General features: G+C 57.6%; 1 protein-coding gene across 1 annotated transcript; it reads right to left on the bottom strand.

The window, feature by feature from the left end:
* Positions 4,760-12,771, bottom strand: PPP1R32 (protein phosphatase 1 regulatory subunit 32). Its single transcript, XM_018042739.1, has 13 exons — positions 12,640-12,771; positions 12,347-12,464; positions 11,937-12,090; positions 10,464-10,592; positions 9,487-9,550; positions 8,934-9,046; positions 8,472-8,531; positions 8,265-8,351; positions 7,827-7,940; positions 7,647-7,741; positions 5,647-5,811; positions 5,060-5,151; positions 4,760-4,861 (listed from the first exon to the last, which is right to left on the bottom strand). The coding sequence occupies exons 1-12, from the start codon at positions 12,746-12,748 to the stop codon at positions 5,073-5,075; spliced, it is 1,287 nt and encodes a 428-aa protein (XP_017898228.1). The 5' UTR covers positions 12,749-12,771; the 3' UTR covers positions 4,760-4,861; positions 5,060-5,072.

The raw sequence follows: 14,366 nt of genomic DNA, 5'->3' as shown, positions 1-14,366 counted from the left end.
CTCCTAAAGTCTTTTCTGAGCACAGCTTTTTCAGGATCTTGTCCAGTCTCTCTCTTAGAATGCCTGTCTTAGATGCCTTCCTGGCCTCTTTACCTGAGGACCTCTGAAGTGCACACACACACACACTCTCACATACCGCTTCAGCAAATAGTGAAAGTGAAAGTCGCTCAATCGTGTCCAACTCTTTGTGACCCCATAGGCTATACAGTCCATAGAATTCTCCAGGCCAGAATACTGGAGTGGGTAGCCTTTCCCTTCTCCAGGGAATCTTCCCAACCCAGGGATAGAACCCAGGTCTCCCACATTGTAGGCAGATTCTTCACCATCTGAGCCACCAGGGAAGCTTAAAGCCCCATGCTTTTCACCAGCTGCACTCCAAGACCCCCAGTGCAGTGATGTGATGGGAAAGGCCGTGTATTCCTAGCAGAGACTAAGCTGTGAGCCTCTGGGAGCTGGCTGCATCCCTCTGGCTCAGGCTGAACTTGTTTTCACAAAGGTCTTTGCAGCAGTGAAGTTTTATGACTCAAAGAACTTTCTTGGCAAACCTTGTCTGTACCAGCATCTTGAGAAGCAAGGAATGTCAGGATGCCTGGAGCAGGAGAACCCAGCAGGCCCTCCTCTGACCTCAAAGAGAGACCTTGGCGGGAGGTGGGTTTTTGGAGTCTGATCCCTCCAGAAATATTTGCTGCTCAGGGAACATTTCCATGGGACTGGGGACCTCTCCAGACAGTCAGAGAGGAAGTTGGGGGTCAGATCCTGCCTTTCAGGCCCCCATCTCTCTGTGTGTAGCAGACCACTGTCCCACAGCCTCCCCACGCAGGGCTTCCCGCCACCCCCCAGGCCTCCAGTTCCCACCAACCAATGCCTTTTCCCAGCTGGCCAGCTGTCAAGCCCGTGAGCTGGTGGATCTGCGGGTCGCCATGTGACCCGGGCCAGATGGTGCCCGTCAACATCAGCTGCCACGGTGCTATAATGGCACCAGCCTCACACATGTCTGCCTGCCGATCGCACAGCACCCAGCACCTGTCTGCATCCTGCCGTCCAGGGCTTCTCTCCCCCACACCAATGCCATCAGTGCAACACCCACCTGTGTCCCCAGACTTCCCCCGGAGGGAGGTCCCTTTGCATTCTTGCTCAGAAGATGAAGGCCCACAGAATATTCCCAGCTCCCAGCAGGCTGTGGGGGCTTAATAAAGAATAATCATCCTCATTGTTGATGACACCTCAGAACAGTTTCTAAAATTTCAGTGGGGGGTGGACAGGATTCAATATGGTAGCGGATTCAATGTGAAAGTCCTTCAGTCGTGTCCAATTCTTGATGACCCCTTCATCCTTGGAATTCTTCAGGCCAGAATACTGGAGTGGGTAGCCTTTCCGTTCTCAATGGGATCTTCCCAACCTAGGGATCACCTGCTGAAAGGAGAGACTGTCCTGGTTACAGGTGAGCAGAGGCCTGGGGAAATTGGCCTGGGAGAACTGGCCTCAGAGACAGCGCCCCCTTGAGGGACCTCCGGGTAAGGCTGTCCAGGTGGATCACCTACCCAAACTCTCCCAGACAAGTGAAGGCCTGCTGGCAGAGAAGAGAGCAGAGGAGGGGCCCGTCCAGAGCCAAGCAGGAGGGGACAAAGCTCAGACCCTTTGACAATTTCAAATCCCCGCTTCTATCTGGGACTCGGGTTTTCTCTGCTCCAGCATCAATGCAGCTATTCATCACATGCTAAACCCTTTACACATCATCTCACTTAGCCCACACACAGGGTGAGCTCTGTTATATTAGCTCTAGCTCATATGATCAGCTGGAGACAGGAGGCAGCCTCAGGGTTCAGGGAGCTGGAATTTGGACCCAGGGAGTCTGACTCCACAGCTCAGGCCTGGACAGCTACCCTCTGTGGACAGCCCTGGCCCAGAGGAGTACAGGGTGCTGGGCTGATGCTAGCTGGGGGCAGGCGAGAAACTCGACTGACGGGCAGAGGCCAGTCCCTCCCACGCGGTTTCAGTAACACAAATATCCACAGGGCAAGAACGTGTCCACCCCTCCTGCCCTGACAAGGCACAGAGGACTGCTTGGCACTGATCCTGCTGTGATCCTGGAACCTGCCAGGGGTCAAGGCTGGAATGTGGGGCCCTCAGGCCACTGCAAGGAAACATGGTTGGGGCTGATCAGAGGCCGAGCCAGAGAAGAGAGCAATGGGGCATACGCAGCAGAGGTGACCTGGGGGGCAAAGCACAGTGGTCCCAGGGGCTACAGACATGGCCTCTGGGCAAGGAGGCAGGGCCCACGCAGTCTCAGTCACTGGGCCGCAGAGATGCAGGGAGCCTGCGCTACTGACCTCCTGGTGTCGGGCAGGTGACACTCAGAACCCACTTCTGGTGCCCTCAATGGCAGGCAGAACTTATTCATTCATTCATTCCAGTATTTAATACTTACTGAGTATCTGCAAGGGTGCACACACTGGCCCTGGCTTTCCATGTGAACAAGACAGACACGGTCTGTGCCCTTTTGGAGCCTCATAATGGAGGAGAGTGGCAGAGAAGGGCCCTGCAGCAAGGCCATCAAGGCCCCTTCCCCCGCCTGCCCCACAAGGATGCCCACCTCTCAGCCTCCCTTGCTCCCGCCTCCAACCGAACATTCAGCTGACCCCTCCCTGGAGTCCTTGCCCACAGTCTTCCCTGGTTCAAGGCCCACAACTGACCACTCTGCCCATTACTTCAAAGTTCATTCCCTTTGAGCCTCGGGGAGGAGGGCAAAGGTCAGGAAGCCAGGAGTGAGTTGGAGTCAACTCACTCTTCCACCAGGCAACTTCTACTCTGGGTTCCCACTCTGCCCCTCTCCAGCAGACCCCCACCCACAATCCTTAGGACGGGGGGACCTGGGCCAGGTGCTCTACCTCTCTGTGTCTGCTTCCTCATGGAAAGATGAGGAAACCTGTGTCCTGCACCAGGCAGGGGCTCTAGAGTCACCTAGGTTTGACCTTGGCCCCCTGCTGGACTCCTGTCCTGCCACCCCACCCTCTGGGTCACCCTATCCTCACACAACCCCTTGGGCTGGAGCCCAGGACCCAGACAGGGAGGCCAGGATGGGCTGCCTGAGAGCTGGGGGTAGAAGGCAGGGGTAAGGGGAGCCCAGGGGTGGAGTCCACAGCCCGGGCTCAGGAAACATTGCGGCGGGCGTGGCCCCAGGCTTGGAAACTGAGTTTAGGACCGTGAACCGGGAGGTGATGGAGAGGCAGCATCGTCCAGCTCTGGTGTCCTGACACCTTATCCCCTGTTGAGCTAGTAGAGGCAGGGCGAGGAAACACGAGCTGTAACAGGACACCTCTGAGGAAGGACAGGGAGAGGTGAAACCGCGTGGAGTGTGTGTGTGCGCGTGCGTGTGTGTGTGTGTGTGTGTGTGTGTGTGTGTGTTTCCATCTGCCTGGCCACTTACCGGATGCTGGGGACCGCAGACCAGCAGGCCCCGCCCACAGTGTGTGGGGCTGTCGCTGGGTCCTGAGTTCTGCGCGTTTGTAGTCAAGATACTCTGTGTCCCGCACTCCCCTCCTCCTCCTCCCATGCTGGAGCCAGCTGGAGCCACCCACTTCCCACATGGAACCCCACTCAGGCCGTGGACAGCCCCCGGGCCTGCTGCTCAAGACTCCTGAGCACAGACAGGCCCTGGGGCCGGCAGAGCTGTTCCACAGACTCCCAAGCAGGGGCAGGGGTGGAGACGAAGGGTGGGGGCCCAGCTCTTGGACCACTGTCTGCTCCTCTGCCTGCCGGGCTGAGCCACGAGGTGCGGGGGACATCCAGGACATCCCCAGAGGGGCGGCTGCTGCCTTTCTGCCCTGTCCGACTTCGAGCATCTTGAAGTCGTCTCCTCCTCTCCGGGTCCAGGCTCCTTATTTATAAAATAAGGGCCTGGTGCGAGCAGGGCCACAGCGTACGGTGAGACGGCTGGGCACTGCGCAAAAGCACCGGTGGAGGTGATGGAAGGCGCTGAGAGGCAGCCCAGTTTCTGCCTTGCAGGTTGAGGGGTCTCAGGCTGCCGCACCTGAAGGAAGGGAGGCTTTTCTTCCTCCCAGAAGACTTTTGCTCTTCAAGTCTTGTATTAAAGTGGGGTGTCCGCCTAGAGGGAGGCTTGTTCTCATTCTCACGAAGGTACTGAGGCACCAGCCTTGAGACCAGCCCCCACCCCTCCCCCAGGGTCCAGTGCCCAGGGAGACATCCATTGCGGACCCTCCTTCGTCTGTCTCTGGAGAAAGAGCCCTGTGATTTTTCCTGCCTGGCTTTCCTCCCCTATTATTTATTTTGGCCATGCTGTGCAACTTATGGGACGTGGGATCTTAGTTCCCCAACCAGGAATCGAAACCTGTGTCCCCTGCAGGGGAATTGCCGAGTCTTTCACCACTGGACTGCCAGGGAAGTCCCCTCCCCTCTCCTGTAGACTCTCCGATCTCAGACGTGGGCCCCAGCAGGGCCCCAGCAGACCTGCTCTGATCCCCTTCCCCATGCTATAGACCCACCTCCCGCTCTGGCCTGCCTGCCCCCCACCCCAGGGACTTCTTCCCGCCCACACTGGACAGAGCACTCAGCACAGGCCCGAGATGACCCATTCCCAGGAGAGGATACTGAGTCTGAGGAGCGAAGTGCCTTGCCCGGATCATGACGGTGAGTCCAACCAGGCCTCCTTGACTCCACATTTGACTCCAGTCAGGCACCCCCCCTCCCCAGCCTCACCCTTCCTTTCCCAGCCCCCTCTGACACTGCAGACACGTTGTTCGGCCTCACTGCTTTTATTTCATTAGGAAAGTAGCCGGGGAGCCCCCGGGGGGATGTGGGAATAGGGACAGTAGCCGGCTCCTGTCCCCTGGGGTCAGCAAACCTGTGTGAACAGAGACGAGGCCTGAAGGGCTCCTGGTGGTCCTTGTACTACCCCCCTCTCTCTTAGGTGCCCCCGACCTCCTACCTCCTATTCTGGGGCTGGGGTCCCCGGGCAGGGCTGACCAAACCCAGGACTTAGGCCGGGGGGCGGCCCCACAAGGACCACTCCGGGATGGAGTGGGGGTCCCCAGCCCCTTACCCAGGCCTCAGGCTCAGTTGGGAGCCGTGAAGCGGCTCCTGTGGCTGTTGGGAGGCACGGTTCGGTAGAAGGGGTCCTCAGAGATCAGGGTTCTGCAGGGAAGAAAGGCGTGCAGGTGAGGGAGGGGAGCGGGGCAGGGAGCCCAGGCCTTCTCCCCCTCTGCCTGTCCCTCTCCGTGGAGCCGGGGCTCAGCTCGGATGGCCAAACCACAACCAGTCTTTGCCTGCCAACTCCAGGCCATTGTTGGTGTAAATGTGATTTCTGAGGAATTGAATTGAGCATAAAGGAGTCAGAGTGAGGAGGCAGAACCACAGTCATTCAGCTCTGTCCCCCAAACACCACATGCCACCCCACCCCAATCAGCCAGGCAGGGAGCATGTCGGAGCCAGCTGAGCACCCGGGAACAAGCTGAGGGCAGGGGAGCAGCTGTGCAGAGGAGGGGTCGCTGGGGTGAGGAGGGCAGGAGAGGCAATGGATAAACCAGCGGGGAAAAAGGGGCCTCTCAGACGGACAGACAGACACAGGAGGCAGGCGAGGCCGGGGACAGGCTGCTGGACACAGCAAAGGACGCGGCAGGGTTGTGCTACCTGCCCACATGAGGGTGCAGGCGCCTCAGGCTCTCCGAGGGGCTGGGGGTAGCCTCCAGGCGGGTGACCGGCTGGTTGAGGGCATAGCCTCCCGGCTTCTGGGGCTGCAGGCCACCTCGAGTCCAGCCTTCGCGGTCCAAGCCCTTGGGGATGTTCTCGAAGTATCTACGACACGGAAAGAAGGGCAGGTTGCCACACACTGGCCTCCGTCCACATGGGCCGCCTCTGCGCTCTGCTCCAGCAGGAATCTCGGCTCCAGAGGAGCTCACCCTGCCGTGGGTCTTCCTGCCTTGTTGCCTTTGCCCATGGCATCCCCTCCGCCAGGCCCTCCTGAAGGCCCTGGCCCCTCACTCCCCTCTTAGCCCGGAAGCCTGCCCTGGCTCTGCCCTGAGCTGCGTGCCCCTTCTCTGTGCCGCCCCGGATACTGAGACACACTCGGGAGAGGAAAGGACTTTTGAGAGATGCCTCCCTGAGACTTCCCTGGGGGTCCAGTGACTAAGATTCCATGCTCCCAATGTAGGGGATCTGGGTTTGATCCTGCATGCTGCAACGAGTAAGACCCAGCACAGTCAAGTAAATACATACATATATATACATATGTATGTATAAAGGAGATGCCTCCCTGGCCTGTGAATATCTCAGAGGTGGGAGAGGATGGGGGCTGGGAACTCCATGTCATCGATTCCCCTCTCAGCATTGGACATTGCTTCCATTTTGCCAGTTTTCACGGAGCTAGCTTGGGCTGGGTTCTGAAGGTGCCAAGATGAGTAATATGTGGGCCCAGCCCTCGAGTTTATAAAGAAGGGGTACAGAACAAAAAATCATCAGTAATCACAGCCCCTGGGGCTCTGGGCGCAGAAGGAAGAAGCAGCGTGCCTGATGCTGGCGGGAGCTCAGGAAGTCAGACAGGTGGGTGGAGAAGGAGAAGGTGGGGGTGCTGAGGGGTCTGTAGGAGCTTAGGGAGGGGGCAGGGACACAGCTGTCCCCCAGTGTCCTGAGGGAGGCTCTGCCCCTCCTCCTTGCCCTTTGTGGGAACGGCAGCAGCCACGCACATCATGATCTGCTATCGGGCTCAGGCACCGCTTCTGCCCTCTGAGCCTCAGGGTTTCCATCCGAAAGAGGGGGCGTTTGGCTCCAAGGATCCAGGGTGGGTGGGGAGAGCTCCCTGGGAGATGAAGGAGCTGGGGGAGGGCAGTGTAGATGCAGATGACACATGCTGACACGCAGATGACAGATGCCGTGAGGGCAGGATTTTCCTAAGAATTAATCTCCTTTCTCCCACTTGTGTGATGCCCTCCCCACCCAGTGCTGGCCTGGGCAGCCCCAACCATGGCTCTAAGGCCGCTTCCTCCTGGAAGCCCTCCTTGATGCTGAGGACTTTCATATCTTGCCCAGGGCTCACACAACACAGAGCTTACCTTCTGAGGGTATGTGGAGCTCCCCTGCCATGGACTGGATGTGTTGTCTTAGCAGATACTCTGTTGCTCCACGTGGACCCCATATTACCCCTTATCCCTTCCCTGCCGACCCATGGCCTGCACAGCATCTTTGGGAAGGCTGCCCTTGGGTTGCTGAAGCCCACTTTGCCTGGGCAAGGAGGTACCTGGGATTTAACATCACCCCTGGGGACAGCTGTTAACCAAGGACTGGCGGAGGTGGGGTATGAATACCCCAGCTCTCTTGCTTCTTGGTCGGGATCATTCTGAATTGTATGTTTTGCACTGGTTTCTAGAGTTTTCCCATGGGATATCTGGTTTAATAACACACTACTGTTGGTTGCCAGCCCTTCCCCATCCTGCTTACTCCCTCCCTGACATCCTCAGTAAAGGGCTCACACCCAACTCCTCGGCTCGGGATCTGCTTCTGGGGGAACCACATTCATCAAGTGTTGGGTCCTCACTAATTGTTGTAAACTCGTTACTTGTCCAGCCTCAGTCTCCCTGTCTGTAAAGTGGGTACCAGCTTCGCAAACCCGCATATAAGTAGGGAAGGGGGCTCACCCTTGATTGTAGGTGGTCAGATAGCGATTATCCATGTCAGGGTCATAGGGGCTCCGGACGTAGCTGGGGTTGTTAAGGCTGAACCCTGAGGGCTCCTGCACCAGAAGGGTAGAGAGAGGACTTGTCAGGTAGGGAGGGGAGTGGGGATTTGGGGCTGGGGGCTGGTGCCGCAGACCTCACCTTGTTGCCCACGGTCTCCCGGCCAAGCAGGGCAACATTTGTCTGTTGCATCCTCTGGGGAGACTGGAATTGCCAGTGGTTCATGCTGCTGGGTTCTGGGCAGGGAGGGGGCACCTGAAAGGGACAGAGCCACAGGAAGGGTGGCTGAGTGGCCAAGGCAAGGCAGCAGGATGGATGGAGGGCAGGAAGAGAGCCCCAGCAGCCCCAGCCCCAGGACAGCGTCCCTCCTCCTTCAACACCCAAGTCACTGCTTCAAACACACTCACTTTCCAGCCCCTAGGCCTTTGCCTCTCCACCCAGGGCTCCTTCCTCTGCATCTCCCAAGATCCTGATTCTTCGCATCCTGCCTGGATCAAATGCCACCAGGCCAAAGAAACCTCCCTGTCCCCTCCCTTCTGAGTGCTCCCCGCTTTGAGGGAGCCCCTTGAGGCCACTCACTCTGGGATTCAGGGTCCTCTCGTTCACTCGGCTGAAGCCCGTCTCCCGCTCGGAGCCTCTGGCCAGCACTGGCAGGAACTCATCCCCCTAAGGCAGCAAGGCAGCCCCTGGCACAGCTTCCGGCACAGCCCCCACCGCCCCACCAGAGGACCCCAGGCTGCAGCACAGACATCCCCCCACCCCCGCTCCAACCCTGGCTCAGCTTACATGAGGGTGGGAAATGGGGAGAAAGTCTGACTTAGTGACACTCCGGCCAGGGAGGAGGACCTGGAAAGAGGCCACAGAGGAGCATCAGGCCCCAGAGGCAGCAGCTTTGTCTATCCTGAGTACAGAGGACAGCTCAGCACCAGTGGGTATCACTGGACTTTCAGAGGAAACGGGAGAGTTTGGAAGAAGGGAAGAAGGAGCATGGTGCTGCATGGGAACCAGCAGGCCATGGTTCTTGTCTAAACTCCAAGTGACCTTGGCTACACTGCTTTTCTTCTTTGAACCTCAGTCTTCTCATCCGTCAACTGGGGGAGTTGACCAAAGTGGTGATTTTTGCCCAAGTTTTTTCATCTTGTGTTTAGACAGAGGCTTCTGCAGCACATACATATTTAAAGCTAGAATTCCCCCAGACTGGAGGGCTTCAGTCACCTTGAGAGTCTAGTGGGTCCCAGCCTGACTTACTGGGTCCCCAGGAAGGGCCTGGGAGGGCGGCTGGAAGATGATGGGGTTCTTGTTGGACTCTTCGGTGAAGCCAGTCTCCTCCTTGGCACCAATTGAATTCTTCTGCAAGAGATCTGCAAAAGACAGCCCCCCTTGCTGGCCTGGGACCAGCTGGCCCCACCCATATGGCTGCCAGTGGCTCAGGGTCCCAGTAGGTGGGGAGAGAGCCAGCTCCAAGGATCTGGAGGCCTGAGCCACCAGGATCATGGATACTGGTGGGGGCTCCAGAGTGCAGGGCAGAGAGCAGATGAGGAGAGAGCACAAGGAAGGGCAGGCTTCAAGCAGCCATCCTAGGCAAGTGAGTTGTCCTTTGGAGATTGGCAGGCCTAAAGCACAGAGGTCAGGCCAGGGAGGATGGTTTCCCCAAGCTGCCTTCTGCTTGTCTTCTTGTCTTCTGCTGATGCCTTCTTAGTGTTGTGCCAGCTCTGGGGTCCCCAGGGATTCCCTCCCCAAGGGTCGGGGGTAGGGATGTGTGGTGGGACGGTAGCTAGAGCTCCGACTCGCGTCTGCCTACCTGGCTGATGTGATGGCTCCTTGAGATACTTGGAGTTATACTCAGAAGTCATAAAGCGGGGGGGCTGGAACACAGAGAACGGAGCAATGGGGCACACAAGCTGGGCCAGGGCCTGCAGGTGGTGGGGGTGGTGCCGGCTCTTCAGTTCTCTGGGCTCTGAGTAGACCCGCGTGGTTCTCTGAGACAGGAGGGCCGGCAACACTTTCCCCCCACTCCCTGCCCCTACACAAATCTCTCTTTCACCCAGCGTCACAGCACCCAAAATTCCACCATGAGAGCACAGCTCCTCTGTGACGACTGAAACTTAGTCACATCCGGGCTTCTCTGGTGGTCCAGTGGTTAAGAATCCGCTTTGCAATGCAGGGGGACACCGGTTCGATCCCTGGTCCAGGAGGATCCCATAAGCCACAGAGCAACTGAGCCCGAGCACCACGGCTACTGAGCCCACGCGCTGCAGCTCCGGAAGCCTGCGTGCCTAGAGTCTGTGCTCCGCAATGAGAGAAGCCGCCAGAGTGAGAAGCCCGTGCACCGCCAGGGGGAGTAGCCCCCACTCACTGCGTGCAGCAAAGAAGACCCACCACAGCCCCAGAAAAGACCTACTAAGTCACATCCCACACTGGACTCCAGGCCTGCAGCCCCGAGAGCCAGAGCAGGAGGGACCCAAAGAGAGAAGAGAGGCTGAAGGGAGGACGTGGGTGCTCCAGAGCACTGGGCCCCTGGCGGGGGTCAGGAGAGACGGGAGCTCGGGGATTAAATCCCAAGATGCACATAATGGTGCTCATGGGGACCACTTTGATGCTGTCTTGGAAACACCCAATATCAAATCCTTAGCTCGCCCCTGTGTGTGTGTGGGCCCTGAGCCCACACTGAGCCAGCTACGTGGGTGAGCCAGCTCAGAGCCTGTCCCGGGGAGGGAGGAGGAGGTGGGCTCTGGCCCCTCTGCCCGCACAGGGCCCTCATCAGAGCCAGGCACTCACATGTCGGGCGTTCTCCCACTCCAGCGAGCCCTTGTTCTGCTGCTGGTGGAGCAGGGGCATATCCTTGGGCTCCAGCCCCGTGATGGCCTGGGGCCCATAGTCCTGGGTGTCAAAATGGACCTTCCTGACCTGGGAGGAGGGAGCAGTCAATTTCCATCCCGTTGAGGGGATGGCAGTCACTTCCCGACTCTGATTCTGCCCTTGACCCCTGCAGAGGATCTGCACAGCAGCCCGAGGGTCCTTCTACAGTGAAACTGGGCCAGGACCCTCCTCTGCTCAGAGCCCTGCAGTATCCCCATCATACCCCAGGTAGGATCCCACATCCTGACAGCGGCCCACAAGGACACAGCTCCTCACTCTGCTCCAGTCTCCTTCCTTCCTGCCATCCCTCCTTCTGTCAGATGCTCCCGCCTCAGAGCCTTTGCACTTGCTATCTGGTCTGACTGCTCTTCCCTCACTTAGGTGCATCCAGAGGAACACTGACTTCCCTCAAACTTTTGTCTAGTGTCGCCATAGCAAGCTCTTTTCTGACCCTCCTGACTTGCAGGGGAAACTTTCACTTCTTCTTCACTCCTTGCCCCTTCCTTGTTACACTTTTTCCTCCAGCACATATTATCTTCAAAAATAGAAGAGGTGGGACTTCCCTCATGGTCCAGTGGTTACAACTCCATGCTCCCAATGCAGGGGGCATGGGTTCAATCCCTGGTTGGGGAACTAAGATCCCACATGCCACACAGCATGGCCAAAAAATTAATAAATAAAAATAAGAAGAGAGGTGTTTAGAACAGATTGATTGCATGAATGAATGACAGCATCCATTCTGGTGGTGGTGATGATAATAAGGAAGTGTCAGTTGTTAAGTCATGTCGCGATGCCATGGACTATATAGCCCACCAGGCTCCTCCGTTCATGGGATTCTCCAGGCAAGAATGCTGGAGTGGGTTGCCATTCCCTTCTCCAAGGGCTCTTCCTGACCCAAGGATTGAACCTGGGTCCTCTGCATTAGCAAACAGATTCTTTACAGTCTGAGACCCCAGGGAAGGTTTCACAATAAGGAAGACAGTCATACAATTACAGAAGTGAAGAAGATGGGGATGCCAGTGCAAAAGTGACCGTGGCAGCAGGGCTGGGGATGGTGGTGAGGGTGGGGATGTGGATGGGACGGGGGATCGTGAAACGGTGTTGGGGTTGAGTGGGGAGGGAATAGGACTGGGCGGGTGGTGACGATGGTGATGGCAGAGGAGATGGAAATGGAGGGGGCGTGATGGGGCGTGGGGTGCGGTCAAAAGTGATGCAGGTGAGTGGACCCCAGCCCGCAGCGGCTCCTCCATGCCCAGTCATCTCAGCCTTGACCATCCCTTGGCAGTGCAGCCCCACCCTCTGGAGGTACCCCCAGCCAGTCCCCCCTCCAGCCCTTCCTCCACCTCAGACGAGGGCTCCCCGTCTCTCTCCTGGCCCTGGCCCAGCACTGACCTCCTTGATGGGGGTGACCGCACTGGCTTTCTCTCGAGAGTAGCCAGAGCTGGTCTGGTGCAAATTCCAGGGCAGTGGGCATGTGCCATCGGGCACCTCCAGGGGGCGGTAACTCTGACTGGTCACCGTCTGGAAATTGTTGCAGACTTGTTCCCTGAGGGTGGGGCAGGAGCTATTAACACAAGCGCCACCTGTCTTTGTCCCCTGTGGGGCGTCCACCTCCCTCCAACCTCCCACAACTGCCTCAGGAGTCTTCTTGCCTTTGGGTCCCAGGCTGAGGACCAGTCCCTGAGTCCCCCAGGACCTCAGACCCCAGGCGCAGAGGCTGGAGTTGGTCTGATGAGGTCCGATGGCCCTGAGGGCTAAGGCCTGGGAAGGCAGGGGGTGAGGAGGGGTTGGACAGACTGTACCCCATGGCCGGGTTATCCAGGGCATCGAGATGCGGTTGATAGGAGACCACAGGCCGGTAATTTGATTTGTAGCCTGTGCCTCTGTGACTGCCCATGCGGGGCTTGAAATCCTCCCGACCTGCCAGACGGGAAGCAGGAAGACAGGACTGAGGGTCAGCAGGGTGGGAGAATAGTGACTGGGGCTCCCAGGCAGGACCAGCATACTTCACGCCCACCCCCCAAGGTCTAAAAGGTGGTCCCTCCCCATCCTGTCTCATGTCCCAGGGGTGGCTCCTACACAAAGGTGCCCTCACCGTAGGCTGTGCAGTAGCTGGTGGCGTAGAATTTCAGAGGGTCTGTGCAGCCCCCCGAACTCATCTTCACATAAGGGGAGACAACCCCCAGGGGGAGTTTTCCCATCATGGTGCTGTGGGGCAGGGCCCCCGGGGGTCCTACGGAGGAAGCACACGGAGCCCTGTAGGTCTGGCAGCCCAGCCCGCCCCAGGCTCAGGTTGCGGGGACCAGAGAGGAGGTGATGGAAGCCTTCACAGCGGCCTTCCTCCCAGGTCTGTGCCTTTCCACCAACACCCCGAACTGAAGAAAGGACTAGTGATCGTCAACACGTAGCACCCTGTGTCTTATCTTGCTTTCCCCACACCTTGTCATCAACCCCTCCCCCATTTTACAGCTGGGAAACTGAGGTGCTGAGTGAGGAAGGCTTAGCTCACAATAGGTGGCAGAGCCAGGACTCCCCAGTCCCATGTGAACCCCCACACGCCCTCTTCTGGGGACTGAATGGCCAGACTACTGCCCTCCCTGGGAATTCTTGGCCACCCCAGCTCAGAAGCTCACTCTCAGCCCCAGACTCCATGTCTCGCCCCTGGACTCCCCCATCCTTGCCCACCTCCCACTGGAAGTTGGCTTGGCTCTCTCAGGCTCTCTCGGGGCCCAGCCACAGTTGGCCCCACCCTCACCTGCCCTCTGCAGGGGCTCTGAGGTCGGCAAGAGGCTGCAGGAGGCAGGAGCTGCTCCAGAGAAGCCTGAGCCCTCAGGGAGGTGGCCAGGCCAGGAGAAACAGTGCGTTGCCTAGCAACAGGTGCCTAGCAACAGCGTCCCCTGGCCTCTCAAACCCTTCTAAAGCCAGGGCCCACTGAGGGGCTGACCTGGCTAAGAGAGGAGGCCAGGAGCTGCCCAGGCAAGGTCCTGCCTCTGAGGCTCCAGCCCCTATCGTGGTGTCCCTCGCTTGAGCTGGGCAGAATTGCCGTCCGAGTAACACAACATAAAAGATAATCCCGAACAATCACTCGCGTTTATTGAGTACCCACTTGTCACCAGACACTTTACATCTTTTATCTCCAGTCTTCTGAGTAGCTCTTCCAGGTAGCTATTATTATCCTTCTTTTCACACAGGGAAAATGAGGCTTAGGCAAGCAAAGTGACTTGACTGGCCAGAGATCTCACAATCAGAAAATAGCAGAGTTGAGTTTCAAACGTGGGTGAGTCCAGATCCCACTCTTAAGCCTCTGGGTAAATTAATGTTTACTATGTTCTTCTAGAGCCAAATCTGTCCCAAGCTCTTTTACACACATTACCTGGTATAATCCCCCAAACCACCCTCGAACTGGGTACTATTATTACAGAGCCAATAAACCACAGTAGAGAAGAGTGTGGTTCAAACCTGGCCTGTCACCCTCGATGAGTTATTTATCCTCTTAACACCCCCATTTCCTCATTGTCACCGAGGGTGTCACTGGACCCACTTCTAGGGCTGTTGGGAGATTTGATGAGAGTGTGGATTCAGTACTTAGCAGGTAGTTGAGACTCAGTTTTTAAAAGCTTTTCTAAGTTTTATTTTGCGATGGGAAAGGTGAGGCCCGGGCCTCACCTGAATTAAAAGGGCATAAGCCAAGGAGTTTCCTAGTGGTGCAGTGGATAAGAATCTGCCTGCCAATGCAGGGGACACAGGTTCGATCCCTGGTCCAGGAACATCCCACATAGCATGGAGCAACACTGCAACTACAGAACCTTAAGTGAGAAGCCA

The sequence above is a fragment of the Capra hircus genome, chromosome 29 (assembly GCF_001704415.2).
Source record: "Capra hircus breed San Clemente chromosome 29, ASM170441v1, whole genome shotgun sequence".
Lineage (NCBI taxonomy): Eukaryota > Metazoa > Chordata > Mammalia > Artiodactyla > Bovidae > Capra > Capra hircus.
The sequence above is the reverse complement of the archived record's forward strand: the minus strand, read 5'-3'. Positions and strand labels throughout refer to the sequence as shown.

Coding starts and splice junctions, on each gene's coding strand:
- PPP1R32 (XM_018042739.1), bottom strand. CDS start 12,748: ATGATGGGAAAACTCCCCCTGGGGGTTGTCTCCCCTTATGTGAAGATG. Junction 9,047..9,486: donor GGAGCCATCACATCAGCCAG/GTAGGCAGACGC, acceptor TGTCTTTTGCAG/ATCTCTTGCAGAAGAATTCA. Junction 5,812..7,646: donor CTGACCACCTACAATCAAGG/GTGAGCCCCCTT, acceptor TCCGTGTCGTAG/ATACTTCGAGAACATCCCCA.